The following is an 18,929-nucleotide window of genomic DNA, read 5'->3' on the forward strand; positions in this document are numbered from 1 at the left end:
ACACATATTTCAAAGTTGACTGTTTTCTGCAGGATTGAGAAGATATCTTCTCAGAAAGTCACTAGCGCGGGAGGCAGGAGACCAGGAAAGACTCCACCCCCAGTGCCGCCACTCAAAGCAAGTAACCACTTGCATTTGAGGAAACAGAGGCTCACAGGCAAACAAGAGCTATTCTAGCTCCTTCTCCCATTAAAGGCCTGGCGGCCATGCTTATCAACTCACAATTGCCCCTCCCACTCATTATGCCAGGGAAGCTGGGAGGTTGGCTTAGTGGAGCCACAGAAACTACATACAAGGTGACAGAGCTTTGAACTTAAACCACCATTTGAGGCCGGCATAGGTCTGTCCCATCTGCAAATTCCACCTATATAAAAGCGGCTCACCATTCCTGCAGCTCAGGAGAAGGGATCAATCCTGCTGACTCCTTGGCAGAGCCTTCCACCCGCCCCTGCCACCAGTTACTGTCATCCTTGTTGATGATCTGGATAATGTCCCCAGTAACAAACTTCAGTCCAGCCTCCTTGCAAGGAATCAGATTGTCCTTTTTGGGATCATAGTCAAACTGTGCTCTCATGAACATCTGTAAAAGAAGGCGAGGGGATCTGCAGTGGCAGCTTCAAGAGAAACACCAGCATCAGCACATTTAAGTAGGAAGTTCTGCTGTAAATAAGCAGGGTCGGGATTGAATGAATAGCACGGAGGTGAGAACGGAAGGGGAGCGGAAGTGAGTGGAACTGGTTACTGCTGTGTCTGTGCAGGAGTCAGACCCGAGCTCTGCAACAAGAAGGTATGAAACGCCTTTCCACGTCAACATGTTTGTGCTTATTGGGTCTGAGCTGATACCCTTTGGCCCCACAATGCACTTCTAGGCAAAAGCTGTCAGTTACAGTGTAAGGATAAATATGTTCACCGCGGCGTTACTGAACAGTGAACTATTGGAGATGACTTACTTTTCCCAAAATGGGAAATTCAGTTAAGTTATGGCCATCTACTGAATATATAAACCTGTACCTATAAAAATTAGCTTGTAAAAGAATATTGTATGCCTCTGCAAAATTCTGCTGATAGATCACTAAATAAGAATATCATTAAGCAAAAACAATACCTAGTATAGTTGAAATTAAAAAATATATATTTATTTATACATAGGAAAATAAAAGACTGGAAGAAACTGTATCAGAATTTCATACTGGTTACCTGAGATATGAAGATTACGGGTACAAATCCAATCCAAAGAAAGAAGAAAAGAAATAATAAAGAGCAGAAACAAATGAAACGGAAAACTATTAAATGCAAATGAGTAGTTACAAAATAGTCACGGGGATGTGAAGTACAGCACAGGGAATATAGCCAGTGATATTGTAATAACTCTGTACGGTGTCAGATGGGTACTAGATTTATTGGGAGGATCACTTCATAAATTATATTAATGTCCAACCACTATGCTATACACCTGAAACTAATATCAAATAATAAAAAAAGAAAAAAACAAAACAGAGAAGATACGATTTCCCAGTTGAGATCAGTAGAGATCCCAGAGATGTTTAAAAGGTTATAAGATTTCATGAACAATTTCACATCAATACATTTGAGAAATCCCTTGAAAAATACAATTTACCAAAAGTGACACAGCAAGAAATTGAAAACATGAACACATACATATTTATTATAGACTCTGAACCTGTTATTATAGTCATCTGCAACAGAAACTTCAGTTCTTTATTTTTTTTTATTATTACTTATTATTATTTACACCTACAGCACCTGGTCTTCCTAGGTGGTCTCCCATCCAAATACTAAACAGGCCTGACCCTGCTTAGTTTCTGAGATCAGATAGGATTGGGCTTGTTCAGGGTGGCATGGCTATAGACCATGAACTGTGGCTCCACTGGGGTGTGAACCCAGGACCTTCTGCGTGTAAAGCAGACGTGCTAACCGCTACACTATGGAACCACGTCTGAAACTTCAGTTCTTTAAAACAAACAAACAAACAAGCAAACAAACAAACAAACAACCCCCACTTGTTCTACATTCATCTGCCAAAGCGCTGCTCAGACTATGTCCCTCTTTGATGACCAGTAAGATTGGATATTTTTTCATATGTTCAAAGTCATTCGTATTTTTCGTCCTGTGAATGACCTCTTCATTCTCTTTGCCCATCGTCCTCTTGCGTTGTAGGATCAGGAGATTGCCCGTTCCTTTCCCATTCATTACAAATAGGCAGCAAAGTACCAGATGCGCTGGTGGTCAGAAAGAAGGCCTGCCTGTTTGTAGTGGATGCCGGTTTAGTTAGAGAGCGTCTGGCAGCTCCATTTGTGAGACAGTTAGAACTTAAAAATTAGAGTTGCATCGCTTCAATCAGACCTGAACACTGGGCCTGATATTCTGCCATCGTCACAACAGAGAAAATGGTGCTACCTACCTGTAGAGCAGGAAGACGATTTTGCTGGTTGGGAATTACTTTTAGTGAGATCATTCCTTTGGTTTCTTTCTAGTAAAAAAACAAGTGGTGGGGAGGGATAAATTTTAAGGAAAACTAACTTGGATGAGTTGGGGTTTCATAAACTCATTTTTCCCCTATCAAAGTTCCGTGTACCTTTTTCCCCATCAGCCATCTTTACTGTACACTGTGAAATATTGCAGGACAATTCCCCCTTTCAACACGAGTGTCATGGGCTCCATAAACCAGCATAACAACATAGATCCATATATAGAATGATGAGGACGAAGCAAATCATTTCTCCTCCTCCCCACACTGGAGCACAAAAGGTCCCCAGAAGTACCTAAAATGAACCCACATATGTCCATGCCTTTCTCTACACCTATAAAAACATTTGCAAATATTTACATGCGAATAAATACACACACACACACACACACACACACACACATGCAATTTTGGCTATGGATATAGCATGCTTTATTCAGCCATCCTCCCCATTACTGGGTACCGAGATTGGTGCCAGTTTATTTTTTTCACTACAATCCACTGCAGTAGATATCCTTGAACATATATCATTGTATACATGCATTTTGATTTTTATAAAATAGAATCCCATGGTGGAAATCAAAGGGTAAGAACATTTTAATAGCTATCCACAAATTACTTTTCCAAAAAAATAGCTATTCTACTCTTTTGTTCCTGATCTTCAAGGAAAAGTTACCAGCTTTTCGCCATTGAGTATTCTAACTGTGGGTCTGTCATATGTGGCTTTTATTGTGTCAAACATATGTTCCTTCTATACCTGTTGTGTTGAGAGTTTTAATAATTAAGGATGTTGAATTTTGTCAAATGTTTTTTCTATATATATTGAGATGATCGTATTTTTTTTGCCTTTATTTTGTCAATCATGCCCTTTCTTAGAGTTGAAGCTGAGGCCATTGACTGAGGTCTTTCTTGTTCTCTAATATAAGCATTTTGTGCTCTAAACCTGTGCTCTGGTAGTGCCTTAGTGCCATGCTACAAACTCTGATACACTGTGTTTTCATTTTCACTCACTTCAAGATATTTTCTAATTTCCCTTGTGATTTTTCTTGTGGCCTATGGGTTATCTAGAAGTGTGTTATTGAATTTACAATATTTAGGGATTTCCAGATCTCATTCTGTCTTTGATTTCTAATTTCATTGTGGACAGACAACACACTTTGCTGCGTTGAGTGTTCTGTAGATGTCCGTTAGGTCAAGTTGCTTTACAGTGTTCTTTGCATCTTCTATATTCTCACTTGTTTTATGCCTACTTATAATGTAAAGTTTAGTGTGTTGTTTAGAGTCAATTGATATTTGGTGAGTACAAATAATTTCTCTTAAATTGTTAAGAGAAAGATAGTGAAATCTCTGACTATAATCGTGGATTTGTACTTTTCTTCTTGCAGTTCTACCAGTTTTTGCTTCAAGTCTTCTGAAGCTCCGGCATTAGGTGCATGGACATTTAAGATTTGGGTCATTTCAAGAGGCAGGGTAAATACAGTCCCTGCTCTTCATCTTGGTCAGAGGCAGAAGTCTAAGCAAGGAGTTTTGATTATAGCAAATCCCAGGTGTATCCTTAAATAGCTATGTGACTGTGGGCAGGTTTCAAAACTAGGGTTCAGTTTCCTCAGCTATATCTCAAGTGAGACACCAGATTTTGGTTTAGATGACACTTTTTCCTGAGTTGCTAGTCTGTGGTTCATTCCCTGACATGTACCCTAGCATCTCAATGCTGAGTGTCTGCACTGTGGCACCTGTTGGTGGTGGCATATTACACCCAATACCCCAGGGGCTTGTTAATGCTTTGGTTACAAGAATGATCTCTGGTGTGTGTAGGGGTGGAGAAGGATGGTGAAGAATCTCAAGGGGCAAAACAGGACAGCTAGCACAAATGCTAAGCACAATGCCTGGCATATAGTAGGTGCTCAACAAATATCAATTGACTCCAAACAACACATTTCGCTTTACATTATAATACTCCATTTGCTCTTCATAACAAATCTGTGACATTAGAATAGGGATTACTATCTTAATTTTACAGATGACTTAGACACGTTAATTCACCTGCTCAAAATCACAGGGCTAGAATAAAGTAGAGCAGGGATTCAGAGATGCCATTACACATCAAGGCCTTCTGCCATCCAGTTCAATGTTCTTTCTAGATAGATGTTCTGGGTTATTTGCCTTGTTTCAGAAGTTTACTCGGTGAAAGCAGAAAACTCTCATTTCTTGCACAGAATAAAGATTAGCAATGATAATAGTTTCCTCAATGAGGTACAAATACTTTGACAGAAAAGTGAGGTATGCTGACGCCAGTGCAGATCCACATTTCACGAAAAGAATGACATAGAAAATACCCACCATCGCCTTCTGCAGCTGATCTACCGAGTGATTAGTCACGTTCGTGCCATTGATTTCTAGGATCTCATCCCCGACGTGAAGGGAGCCTACCATGATATGAAAAATCAGTCCACGAAAGAGTAAATGTCCAAACAAGAGCTGCCAATGTAACTCAAGAAAGGAACCACAGAAAGGAACCATGATCCAGGGAATATTATACAATAGATTGTGTGTAAAATACCCAGGACTGAAACCATGCAACCATGAATGCCCTCTCGAGTTCCCTGAGGGACGCATCGAGGCTTCACAGTTTGAGACTATCTCGTCCTCCCTGACCTTGGTATGCTGACAGCAGAGTAAAAGCACCTCATCCTCAAAGTTCCCTGGAGCTAGAGTAGCTACAGGTCCCAGGGGAGTATGACACACCTGCACGAACTAAGAAGAATAACAAAGCAAGACAAAGGAGATCTGCGTTTCTTTTCTGTTGTGGTTTAGCTGAGACCCTAAAATGCTACCTAAGTTAATCAATGTTTTGAGTCTATGTGAAGAGTTCTAACCAATATTTGTGCCACTCTAGACACAAAACTCAACATAAAAGGGAAGGAGCCAACAGGGTAGGACATGTTTAGTGTCTATTTCCTCAATTTAACTGTTGGCCCCAGGAGGCGGAGGTGGTCTGTTTTCTTTGCTACTATGGATTCAAAGGCTAAGGCAATGGGCCACATATAGTAATTGCTCAAATATGAACTAACTGAGAAAACGTGGGAAATGCTCAGAGGGGGAGATGGTGGCAGTGGGCAACACCTACGAAGATCTCATCACACAGTTATCCTAATGAGACAGTTATTAAGCCACAATCAAATCTCTAGGCACACATGCACAAATGCTCCCTGTTTTGAAGAGTATGAGCTTCATTCACGTCCCTTGCCACTGAGAGTCCAGGACCCTCGACAGAGTACCTTGTCTGTGAATCATGCCACCATGAAGAATTCTTGCCACTGTACAGGACTGCTTTTCATTCAGCTTCAGAGTGATTCCCTGCAATAAAGACAATTGAAGGTAATTTCTCAGGAGAAATATTTCCTGTCTATACTTGGGGTGGTCCTCAACTAGAATGGGCCTGCTCCGAGGACGGGCGGGAGCTGGAGACAGACAATATGAAAGCTGACTGCTTCGCTACTCCACGAGCAGCCTTCTGACTCTGCTCTCGTGGCCCAGTGACTCACGGTACCGAGAGCAAGCAGTGGGTGAGAACGTGACAAGGGATTACCATGGGTTCTTCTGTGACCTTCTCGAACTGTATGAGCAGCACCTTTCGCACCTCCTGCCCCTTCCCCTGGGCAGGGCTACCTGTGGCAGCAGACCCATTGGTGTACATGTCCTCGGTCACGGCATTCAACTGGTGTGACACGGCCTGTCAGGTCAAAACAATAGAGCAATGTATGAAACAAATGGTCTGTAGCTGCAATTCTAAAACCTGAAAACCGCAGTTATTTCATCAGTTTGGCATCCGATCTCACTTGCAGTGATGCGAAGCTGTTTGTAAGCTTTATTTATCCCACTTAATAGACATGTTTATATAGTTAGCCGCAGAAATATTAACATGTTTGATTTGCAGGGTGCTGCCCTGGATCCTGCTGGGGGAATTATATAAAATATAATACGATTGGAAAAATTCCCACTTCTAATGCACACTGGGACCCAAGGGTTCCTGGGAAGGGGCCGTGTAGCTACATGGTGTGCACACACACACACACACACATGCACACACTGCACAGCAAAGACCCAGGGTGGAAGTAATTCCTAACGGGAGGAGGCAGAGGGGACAACTGCAGTAGGCGTGTGCCAACAAAAGGGAGAACTGAGCACAGATGACAATGGCCTTTCCCATTCAAAACAGGAGCCCTGGTGGGCGTGAGAGCCAGTAGCTCTCCTCTTTCTTCACTTCCTGATACTCTGTGTCACACAGCGGTAAAGGGGATTCGGGTCAGCGTCAGTATCTCACAGATTCTCTCTTAGGCTACAAACAAGTTCTATCCGGACTGGAGAGTTCGGAACTTAGGACCAGCCCCTGGCCCGTGTTAACAATAATACGATCTGAATCCAAGCAGCGACCTCTAGTGGAGCTCACCACAGGCCACCCACCGGCCCAAGATGACATCTCCACTGACCCCTTCCCCCAGTCTTGACGACAGCAAAGCTGGACAACTTACACTACTAGACAGCAAGACCTCTTTATGAAAAAGACTAGTGTAACAGACTAGAAAGTGTAGAAACAGACCCACACACATACATGGTCAGCTGGTTTCTGATACAGGTGAGAGCAGAGTCTTTGTAAGAAATGGTGCTAGATCAATCATATGTGCATATGGGAAAAATAAATGTGGATTCCCAGCTTGTTTTATACACAAAAACCAATTCCAGATGGATCGCAGCTCCAAATACGAAAAGTAAATGAACCATGCTTCTAGAAGAAAATGGCATATCTTCATGACATATGACATAAACGATCCTAACTATTAAATGAAAACTAAAAAGATAAATACTTTAAAATTAAGAACATCTGTTCATTGAAAAATTTCACTGAGGCAGGCAAAGGTTTAGTAGACACAGAGAGCAATAATCACAAAAGCAAACAACTGACTTTAGCAAAACTAAAAACTCAGCAGAAGATAGTTAGGAAACCGGAAAGGCATGGCATGGTCTGAGAGTCAACATTTGCTGTACTTCCATCTGACACGAGACTTGCGTCCAGAACTTAGAAAAAAAAAATAAAACCTCTTACAAACTCAATAAAAAAATGGACAATAGATTTGAATAGACTCTTTACCAAAGATGACGTATGAAAAGTCAGTAAACACAAGAAAAAGTGCTCAGTGAAATCAGGGAAATACAAATTAAAACCACAACAGGATGCCACTACACACCCACTAGGAAGGCTCAAACTAAAAAGACACGATAGCGAGCGTTGGACTCCGCACACGCTACCAGCGGGAACACTAAATCTGCAGCCACTGTGGAAAACAGTTTGGCAATTTCTCATATAAAGTTAAACACACATTTACCTTATGTCCCAGCCATCTGACTCCTAGATTTTCACCCAAGAGAAAAGAGAACATATGCCCGCAAAAGAAAAGGCTTGTACATGAATGTTCACGCCAGCTTTATTCATAATAACTGAGAAGTGGGAACAGCGCAGGTGATCATCCAAGGACAAGGCATAAATCACTTGTAGTGATTTAGATAATGGAATCCCACTCAGCAATGAAGGACAGATCTGCCGCTACGTGGAGCAGCATGGCCGAACCTCAAAAGCATTACGTTAGTGAAAGAAGCTTTACGCACAGTCGTACATCCTGCATGACACGATTTATGAGGTTTCGGAACAAGCAAAACTACAGTGAAAAACCTAAAACAGTAGTTGCCTCTGATGGGATGGGAAAGGGCAGGCTGGGAAGGGGAAGGAGAGAACTTTCTGGGATGCCGGTGAGGAATATCGTGGTGGGGGTTTGGGCTACACAGGTGTTATGTATTTGTTAAAACTCTTCCAGCACATTTCAGTGTATATAAACTCGACCTCAAAATTTAAAAAAATAAACATAAAGAAATATTGAACTGTAGCCAATGAGGTGCACGCTGAAGCTTTTAGGGGTGAACTATTCTGATTTCTGCAATTTATTTTGAAATAAGAAAAAAATGTGGCTAGATGGATGCCTTTTTTTTGGATAGATATGTGATAAAACAAACATAGCATCATGCATTAATTGTAGAATCTAGGATGTGCGGCTAATAGGTATTACTGTAAAATTCTTTCACCTTTTCAGTCAGTTTGAAAATTTCCAAACAAAATATTGAGGGGGGAAATGGCATTAAGGGAGTAAAGAGGCGAACCATGGAGGGAACCGGAACTGTCATGCCCTGCAGGTGGGGGCGTGAACCCCGCCATTCCTACTCAGCAGAGACATGTAGCCACATGCACCAAAAGTCGTGGAGAGCAGTGTCAAATTTAAAATTTGAATCATCGGAGCATAATCCGAAGACACCATGTTCCTTAACCCATAAATGCTTCTGTGTGTTTTCTAAGAACAAAAACATTCTCGACAATAAAAATTTCGCATGGACACGATATTATCATCTTGTCCTCGGTTCATATTCAAATTTCATCGACTGTCCCAATGATGTCATTTCTAGCTGTACATTTTCCTTTCCCAGACCAGGATCCAGTCCAGGACCATGCACTGCAATCACATTGTACATCTCTTTAGTCTCCCTTAATCTGGAAAAGTTCCTCAGCTTTTCATGACCTTGACATTTCTGAAGAGGACAGGGCTACTGTTTTGTAGACTCTCTCAATTTCGGTTTGTGCAGTTTTTTTTTGTGATTAGATGGAGGTTATGCATATCATAGATGATCACTTTCTTCTTGAAATGCTCCTTCTCAGTCCTCGTTGCTAGTTCTTTCTCATCTTTCTAATCTATTAATGTTGAAGTAGCCCAGGTCTTGGGGTAAGCGCTATCGCAGTGGGAAGGCCAAGGAGAAACTTCTACAAGTGCCCTCCCCAACCCTAGATAAAATATTAAACCAAAAACAATATGGAGAAGGAGGTATAGGCTGAGTTTGGTTTATGGGAGGGTCGATTTGGTATTTGCGTACAAGCTGAAAATGGGTGGCGACTGCGTTCCAGCCATGCACAGCGGTGTCCCTCAAAGACAGTGGGGCCGTAAGTGGGGCTCCTTCTCATCCACTTTGTGGGGAAGGGGAAGTGGAAATCTATCTATCTAGATTCATTCACTCATTCATCCATCCATCCATTCATTCCTGAGAAGTGCCTAATGACCTACCCAAGGGCCTAGAGGGAAAAGAACTGGAAGATCACAGACAAAGAGGGTAGAGGCTTGTGGATGTATATATGTCTCATAAGATACTTTAATATACTTCATCCTTTCCAAGAGGTCAGTAGAAACTCTGGTAAGATGGTGACATTTGAAGTACTGTTAGCTACTGAGCGGCCTCAAATGAGGGAAGTACTAAGAAAGGGAAACTGCCTCGCGAAGCAACTAGATTCACATGACACTGAGTCATATGGCATTGCTCTTAAAACAGAAATGTCTAGGAGAGGGTTATCTTTAGACATCTGACTTATGATCCCTAGAAGCACAGAACTCCATAGAACTTCAAGCTTCTCTACAGTAGATGACCCAATAATGCAGTTAATGCTGCATCTTACGGGGGCATCCTGGCATACGGACCCCGCGTAGCAATGAAAAGGATGTTCTGATGTTAATGTTGAAGATATACTGTTCAGAGGGGGGGGGGAGGGAGAAACCACAGTGGGGAAAGGTATGCTATCATCAGCATAAACAGTGAAAACTGAATACAGATTTGCTTGTAAATGCATAAGCTATCTCTGGAAGGAGACAAATGACAGTGCTTCCTTCCTGGAAAGAGAACTAGCGACTTTAGGATAAAAATCGGTAAGAGGAAAAAGACAGCACGGGTGACAAATCTCAGGCCTACCTTTTAGAAGAAACATATACAAACTGTCTGCATTTGAGTCCTGACTCTTAACTAGCAGCTGGGTAACTTCAGGCCAGTTTCTAGACCTCTCAGTGCTTCGATTACAAATGTAGGCTGTTGTCGTTCGGATGCTGCGGAGGCCTCTCTGCAGGCAAGTGCTGGGATAGATTCGGCATCCGGAAAGATGCCACTAAAGGAAATGTTCAGCTTTCAAACTTTCACACATCCCTTTAGTTTTAATTTATTTCTGTATAGGCAAATCAAAATCTAGTATTCCTAAAAGCTTGGCGAAGGCAATGCTTTGTATTCTGGTGACAAAGAATTTGCACAAGTGGTTGGGATTCGGGTTCGAGTTGACGGATTAGGCACCTGTGTGCACCCCAGGTCCTGCTTAAATCGGAGCATGGGGGAAAGAAAATAAAAACACAAAAAAGGAAGAAAACACGGAGAAGTCATCAGGGGACAATTGTGTCACTCCACAGACACAACAGTTTGGGGCACTGAAGTCTCTGTACAGAAAAAGCAAGGAATGAGGCTTGGGGTGAAAACTTCTCCCAAAAAGCTGCGAATCCAGCCTTCAGCTCCACTTTCAAGGCATGAAGAAGGAAAAAAGCCCCAGGACAGTGGCATCTGTCCCAGAACTTCTCCAGGGGTCATCTGTTCATGTCTCATTGGCCAGAACTAAAGAACGTGGCCATCCTAGGTTGCAAAAGGGACTGAGAAAATAAGAATTGAGTTGGGGTCTTGCCATCCCAAACACGATTGAGGCGAACTGGCATAAACAAGTGGAATCAAGCTGTTGGGTCAGGCTGAGGAATGGCTGCCCCCTGCTGGTGGGCGCGCGCCCTCCAATTCATCCCCTCTGCTCCCTGGTACAGAAGCCACCTGTTGGTGGCTGATTCCCCTGCATCTGGGATGCTATTTTCCTTATACACAAGCGGCTTCACTCGCCTGATCCACGTAGGTTACACAGAAAGCACCTCTGAATGGCTTTAAAAAAAAAATCAAGTACCTGATGTAAAGACACAGGCCGTTGAACAGTGAAACAATTTTGAAAGAGAACACGGCGGAAGGAACCAGGGCACACAGTTTCCAGACTTATATACTTACAAGTAACGAAGACCGTGTGGAATAGACACATAGATCAATGGAACAAAATAGAGAACCCAGAAATAGACCCACGCAGATATGCCCATTGATTATGACACACGTGCAAAACCAGTTTAATGGAGGAAGGATAGACGTTTCAACAAGTAGTGCAGAAGTAATCAGGTACTCACGGGCAAAAAAGGAAATACTAACCTAAACGGCACACCTTATAACATGGATCATGGATTTAAACGTACTGTTAAAACTAGAACGCTTTTTAAGAAAAAAAAAAAACCAGGATACAATCATCAGGATTTAGGGCTAGACAAAGAATTCATGTGCCTGGCACCAAAAGCAGCATGCATAAAAGGAAAAATGGATAAATTGGACCTCTTAGAAACTGAAAACTTTTGCTCTGTGAAAGTCTGTGATGATGAAAAGTTAAGCTATGGATTGACAGAAAACATTTACAAACCACACATTCAACAAAAGACTAGTGTCTGGAATATATAAAGAATGCTCAACACTCAATAATAAAAACAATCTCATTAGAAAATGAGCAAATATTTACTGAACATATATTTCATGAAAGGGATATGTAAAGAAAGATGACAAATGTGGCTATGAAAAGATGTTCGATGTCACTACCCATCAGGGAGAAATGCAAATTAAAACCATTAATGAGATGCCACTATACACTTGTCAGAACAGCAAAGGTTAAAAAATTGTGACAATAGATCGCTCATCCATTTGGCGGGAACGTAAAATGGTACAGCCATTTAGGAAGACAGTCTGGCACTTTGTTGAGAAAAGTTCATGCAAAACCTGTACATGTAGGTTCATAACAGCTTTATTCATAAGACCAAAAAGCTGGAAAGAACCAGAATGGCCTACCATTGGTGAGCAGTTCAACAGAATGTGGTCCATCCACATCATGAAACATTTCTCAGCAATAAAAAGGAACAAGCTATTAATACAAGCAACAGCCTGAGACAGATCTAAAAGACATTCTGAAGAGTGAAAAAAATCCAATCTCAAAAGGTCGCATACTACATGATTCCATTTAGGTAACATTCTTGGGATGACGAAATTATAGATCTGGAGAATGAATTAGTGGTTGTCAGGGGTCAGGGATGGTGGGAATGAGGCGAGATGTGACTATATAGGGGTAGCAGCAAGAAGGTCTTTGTGTTGATGGAACCATTCAACCTACCCAAACTATCTTGATTGCGGTGGTGGTTACTTATATCTGAACGCGATAAAATGACATAGAACTACGCTCACGCACTATACGAACGTCAGTCCCATGGTTTTGATACTGTCCTGTTATTGAGCTCCTAGTAGACAGAGTTGAACTTATTGCATAAAATAACTAGCAGAATGGCTGACAAGTAGCACTCATTTGCAACCAAAGAACTCTAAGAGAGCTTGGGATGAAAGAATGAGTACAGGCAATAGATCCTTGAGAAATATACAGTATTCAGGGTCAGTTTTCAGACTGAGATTCCCACTCATATTCTGGGATGGGAAAGTAAGAGGACATGATACGCGGTGACCAAATAGCTCCTCAAAGCATTGTCCGTGGTGATCTAGGACCATGTGGTCAAAACTCTTCAAAGCTAGGTGGCAACTGCCACAGATCTATTTAAAGGACATGAGATCAAATATCTCCCTAAGTAAATTCAAGAAAAAGCAGAGGAAAAGCAGAGTCCAGTAGGAAGGGAGAATTACTTTTCTTAAATTAACCATCTGCACTATTTGTGTGTTTTTACCACGTGCATGTATTACAGATTGAGTGTACGGAATGAGGAATTCGAGGGCCACTCATTGAACAATTGCTGCAAATCTCACACTTCTAATAAAACACAGGACTTTTCTTGATCCTGCCTTACAAATCTCTTATCACTGGTAATTGTGGGGCTCAGAAAGCTGAAAAACAAAGTCAGAAAGTAATTTTATGGCTTTATCAGCAGCTACCATTTATGTGTGTTAATTAAGTATATTAGTAGATGGGAGGTCATGAAGTCTGGATATATGGACCGAGTTATTGTATCATACGCTGTAGTGTACATCAATACATCATTTGTTATGACTTTCCCGTGTTTCCAGACTGGGCAGAGCCCTATATCATGTTCTAAACAATGACAGATTAGAAAGTTTCAGTCCACAGAATACAAAATGACCTTTGAAAGGGGGAGAAGCCTACATGATAGTGTACCTGAAAAGGCAGATGAACTGATTATTTAGCTTTATTGCAAAGATTGATTTTAACCTGTCAGCCTTTAAATTAAAGATTCAGCAAAGCTTACCAGAGGCAGAACACATTCCAGGAAGAGAAGTTCAAGAGTTGCCATCCCAAAGGTTGATCTTTCAAATGTGCTTATCCATCAAGTCATTCCCTTTCGCGATGACTAAGAGTCACTATCACACTCACCCCAGAAGTTACAAATGATGACTAAGGTCAACAGAAACCTCCAACGTGGTAACGCGAGAACCAGCTCTCGATAGTAAGGCTTCCAAAAGCAACCTGCACCATGAACTTGTCCCTGAGACACACTCTACCCAGCCTACTCAGTCCTCCCCTGCACCTGTCTTCAGTGAAACTTCCCTCAGAAAGGAAGGGCCAGCTTTTCCTCGACTTACCTGCCAACAAACTGCTTCGACTAGGCCCCCGTATCTCCTCACTACAGAAAGTTGCAGGATCGGCAGACACACACACTTGATGTCTGTGCCTACATACGCACACACGTGTACAGAGCAAAGGCGATCACTTAATTTGAACCATGAGTCAGAGATGACATTAAATGCAGGACAGCTTGACAGAGTTAAGCCACCATCTCTGCCCTTCAGCAGCCAACTATGATGGGGAGATATCCTTTGTTCATTCATTCATCCACTATAAATGATAAACAGGAAAGATATCTTCTATCTAGTTTAAGACTGTCTTAGATGTAAGTGTTCAAAGGACACAGACCAAGGTTGTCCGCTTTCTTCGACACTAGGAAATGGAGCTTCATAGAGGTTTATGAATGGTGAGGAGGATGGAAATGAGGGGAAGAAGACAGGAAGTCCCAGGGACAGACCTAAGAGACGTCTGCTCTTCAGCGGGAGGCAAAGCCAGAAGAAACAGGGTCCAGACACAAGTTCTGCCCGATGAAGCTGCTCCCCAGTCTGCCTGCTGCGCAGCTGGCACACACTGAGCTCGTGAGAAAGGGGAAGGTGCTAGCTTTTGACTTGGGATGACCTACCAGGCTGACAAGTTCAACTACAGTCTGTCCCACCCATCCACCCATTCCTGGTGCCATGCGCCAGGCCCCTGTCCTGGCTCCCTGATCTCCTCTGGCCTTTTTGAACGGCTGACAATGCATTCCAATGTGCTGTGTATGTCTGACTTGTTTATTCTGTTTATTCCAGAACGGAAGTCTCGCACTGGCAGAGGGCTTCATGCGCTGTCTTCCCTCATGGTCCCCCGGCACCTAAAACAGGGCCGGCTCTACCAGGAGCTTCCTCGACATTCACTGGTGACATGAACGACTACCATGGCAGGTGCTGCTGTTTTTTTCAGTCATTGCCACCACCATCACCACCACCACCATGTGACTGGGAAGTGACATAAGCAATGTTGAACAAACAGTATAGTTTCCATTTTGCATTCTTCACTTTACAACTTCAAAACCCCTACCCTCATCCCCAGTGGACATGAGAAGTCCCAGGGCTATGCTGGCCCCCACCACCTGCCTCCACCCAATGACAAGGCAAGGCGGGAGTGGCTCTGGTTGAAGATGACTGCTCAGATGTGGGAGGAACTTGGGAGTAAACACCCACCCACGGCTGCGCGACTCCACGTCTGGCCTCTGCTCTGCAGCCTCTTGGCCTTTAGCCCCACAAACTGCTGGAGTGGCAGGCCCTCTGCTCTGAAAGCCCCCCCCCCAGAGGAAACATCTGCAATTGGGTTCAAAGGGCAGAGGTAGCTGCTCAAAGGAAGTTAGGATTAAAAAAGAGATGAAAAACAGACTTGGGCGGGGGTTGGACGCGAACAGAGCAGACGCACTTAAACTTGGTTTTCTCATCCAAACGGCCAGATTACAAACGAGTGACGGTGACCAAAGGAAATAACGAGCACAGTTCAGCCTGCTGTGAGGCTCTGTGCCGACTCCACGGCTGGTAAAGAGACTCCGGAGAAGGTCCAGACCAAGAAAGTGACGCCCTGGGCATGCCAACACGCCCACTCTCTGTCCCCCACCCTGAGATCTTACTCCACTTTAGGGTAAAAAAAAAACACAAGACAAACTGAGAAAACCACAAAAAAACAAGAGCTGGGGAAAAGAGGTGGGGGGAGAGGGAGGCCTAAGAGCCAGCACATTCTAGCAAGTACTGTCTTAAAATTACACATTAACTAGGTGCATTGTTTCTCAGGCAGTAAATCCATTGGAGAACACACATTGACCCAAAGGCCAAGTGTCTCGAGATTTTTTGCCAATGCGCTTTATCTACCCAGTGTACTATGTACACAGGCAAAGGCTTCTCCCTCCACGGAAGGAAAACAGGAAACCCAAGTAGCCCCACACAGCAAGAAACATGGGACTGCTGAGCCAGATACTGCTGTCGCATAGTGCCTGGACTGTGCCCAGGCCACCATGAAATCCTCCTCCCCATCTAGTGCGAAACAGTTTAGAAGCTTGTCTGAAGGTAAAGGGCTAGTGAGTCTCAATCTCTGGGATATCAACTAAGAGCACAGACTTCAGAGACTGTGAGGGTTCAAGGAGAGAACGCAGGCACCGCACGTCTCTCTGTGTTAGGGGCCCAAACTGCTACTGATGGAAGCTGGTTCCTTTCAGACCTGCAGGGCACGTTCTGCTCCCAGGTCATCTCACCTGGAGCCCAAGCATCAGTAGGGCTTTTCTGCCACACGACTTGGGAGAGCTGCACCCCAGGGGGGCTGGAACCCACCTCCCAGAGGACGAGTACTCATCCCAGGAAGATGATGACATGTAATAACAGGAGTTAGCGAGGACGTGGAGAAAAGGGGACCCTCGTGCACTGCTTGGTGGGACTGCGAATGGGTGTAGCCACTGTGGAAAAGTCTGGAGGTTTCTCAAAAAACAAAAAACAAAATAAAAGGAAAGAAAGAATAGAACTACCTTATGACCCAGCAATTCCACTTCTGGGTATTTATCCAAAGAAATCCAAAAGATTAATTCGAAAAGATTGTTCACTGCAGCACTACTGACAATAGCCAAGATGTGGAAGCAATGTAGGAGCTCATCAATAGTGACTGGATAAAGAACACGTGGTACATATTACTCGGCCAAAAACAAGAATGAAATCTTACCATTTGCAAAACATGGATGATGGACCTAGAGCAGCGGTCCCCAACCTTTCTGGCACCAGGGCCTGGTGCTCCTATGAGGATCTAATGCCTGGTGATCTGAAGTGGAGCTTAGATGGCGATGCTGGTGCTGGGGAGCAGCTGCGGATACAGATGAAGCTGGCTTGCCGCTCACCTCTGGCTGTGCAGCCCTGTTGGGGACCCCTAACCTAAAGGGTATTGTGCTGAGTGGAATAAGTCAGACAAAAACAAATGCCATATGATCTCACTTATATGTGGAATCTAAGGAAAACTAAATGAATAAACAAAAGAGAAACAGACTCAGATACAGAGAACAACTGATGATTGCCAGATGAGAGAGGAGATACGAGGCTGGGCGAAAAAGAGGAAGGGATTAAGAAGTATAAATTAGTAGTTACAAAATAGTCATGGGGATGTAAAGTACAGCACAGGGAATATTGTCAATAATATTGTAATAACTATGTGTGGTACCAGGTGGGTACCAGACTAATCAGGGGGATTACTTTGTAAATTATATAAATACCTAACCAGTATCCTGTACACCTGAAACTAATATAATATTGAATGCCAACTGTAATTGAAAAATTTTTAAAAAGGTGAGGGGAAGGTGAAGGGAGTGAGAAAGGATCATGATATCTACTATGGAGGAAAATAAGGCAGACGTGGGGCTGGGGAGGGGCTGCAATTTCAAATAGCGTGTCCACAAAAGGCCTTGCAGGAAAGGTGACTTTTGCGCAAAACATATATATGTATGTTGCTCATGTATACTTCTTTATAAGTGAAGAATCTGAAAATTCCATGTTGCGAAAGTTTTATTCTGGTTCCCTAATTCAGAGTTTTTCTTCCTGTCCCCACCCCTGGGGTCACTTCCCTTACCCCCAGCCACTTCTGGAAATTTGGGTTATTTAGTCTTGCCTTTCTACACTCCACACCCAGAGACCTCTAGTCCTTGTTTTTTTAGCTGCACTGAAAGATTTGAGCAATTCACTGCTTAGGGACAGTCCCTGCATCAATGCAATGGTGAACTGACTTGTTTCCTTTGTCCCAAGGTACATTTTGCAATGTCCCAAGACATTTTTGATTGCCACAACTGGGGAGTGGGGTGGGTATTACTACTTTCTCTAATGAAGAATGACCAGACTCTAAATGTCAATAGTGCCAAGGTCAGAAAAAGTTTATCTTCTCTAATTTAAAATATTGACTATAATTAAATGATAAAACTCTAATCCTCTTAACCTCCGAGTGGTCCTAAAGATCCCTGATTTCTTATCTGCATGGTATACCAAGTCCTTTGGTTTTGATGGGCAGTCACAAAGTCCCTGGAAGGGAAAGGCAGGGAAGGAGTCATACTGGCTGGGACCGCATCTTGTACTGGGAATATGGGGAGAGGAGGGCATGAATTGAAAATCACACTTTATTTTCTACTATCCTTTGTGTGAAGAGAAAAGACTCAGGCTCCGAAAGCTTCACAGCACCCTACACCTGCCTCTGTGCTACACCTGCCTCTGTGTCCCCCACTTCTTAGCCTGTGCATGGCAGGTCAGAATGAATAATGACCAGTATGGAGTAAGGCTGCATCTGTTCGCTTAGGAAGCAATCGATGGGTCTTCCTAGTGGAGACTCACCTGGGGCCTGACATCTGTTAGGCCATCTTTGGGCGGAAGTGAATGTTCAGAGATACCTGACTATGGCTTCAGGTCGTGGGCAAAGTGCTGCTTCAAATAAGACTGAACAGAAAAACAGTATTTGGAATTTTACGACCAATTTTACACGCACTAATGGAGATTACCGTAAAGAATAAGGCCAGAGAGAGCCTATAAAATGAGTTTCTTCAAGGAAGGAACTAGACTTAAATGTAGGAGACAGGCTACATTTCAAACCTCTGGCAAAATCATCATTCGACAATACTTTTTCAACATTACATGCAGACTACGGTCAAAAGTGAAACTTTCAGTTTTGAGACTAGAACTTTCACAGAAAGCGATCCCCTTAGATGAAGCTTTTGGCGACAATTCCATTAAAGCGAACAACTCCCTGACAGGTTTTCCTGCTTCTTGCCAGAATAGGAAGATGTGTTGACTCCTACTGGGCATGGGGCTCTTAAGAAAGATGTTGGATGTCCCAGAGCGGGTCAATGTCCCATGAGGTTTGAAGTGCTTGACAAGC

The 18,929-nt window shown here is 43.1% G+C and overlaps 1 protein-coding gene and 1 pseudogene across 1 annotated transcript in view; both read right to left on the minus strand.

Moving 5' to 3' along the window:
* Positions 1 to 18,929, minus strand: part of MPP1 (membrane palmitoylated protein 1) — a 28,147-nt gene that overhangs the window by 6,551 nt on the left and 2,667 nt on the right. Inside the window, exons 2-6 of the mRNA XM_016133472.2 lie at positions 6,078 to 6,221; positions 5,767 to 5,845; positions 4,829 to 4,914; positions 2,423 to 2,491; positions 384 to 580 (exon numbers count right to left, since the gene is read on the minus strand). Coding sequence (XP_015988958.1) covers positions 384 to 580; positions 2,423 to 2,491; positions 4,829 to 4,914; positions 5,767 to 5,845; positions 6,078 to 6,221 — 575 coding nt within the window. The remainder of the gene's footprint in view (positions 1 to 383; positions 581 to 2,422; positions 2,492 to 4,828; positions 4,915 to 5,766; positions 5,846 to 6,077; positions 6,222 to 18,929) is intronic.
* On the minus strand, positions 1,753 to 1,871 carry LOC118608607 (annotated as a pseudogene).

The sequence above is a fragment of the Rousettus aegyptiacus genome, unplaced genomic scaffold (genome assembly GCF_014176215.1).
Source record: "Rousettus aegyptiacus isolate mRouAeg1 unplaced genomic scaffold, mRouAeg1.p scaffold_m13_p_9, whole genome shotgun sequence".
NCBI classification, from domain to species: domain Eukaryota; kingdom Metazoa; phylum Chordata; class Mammalia; order Chiroptera; family Pteropodidae; genus Rousettus; species Rousettus aegyptiacus.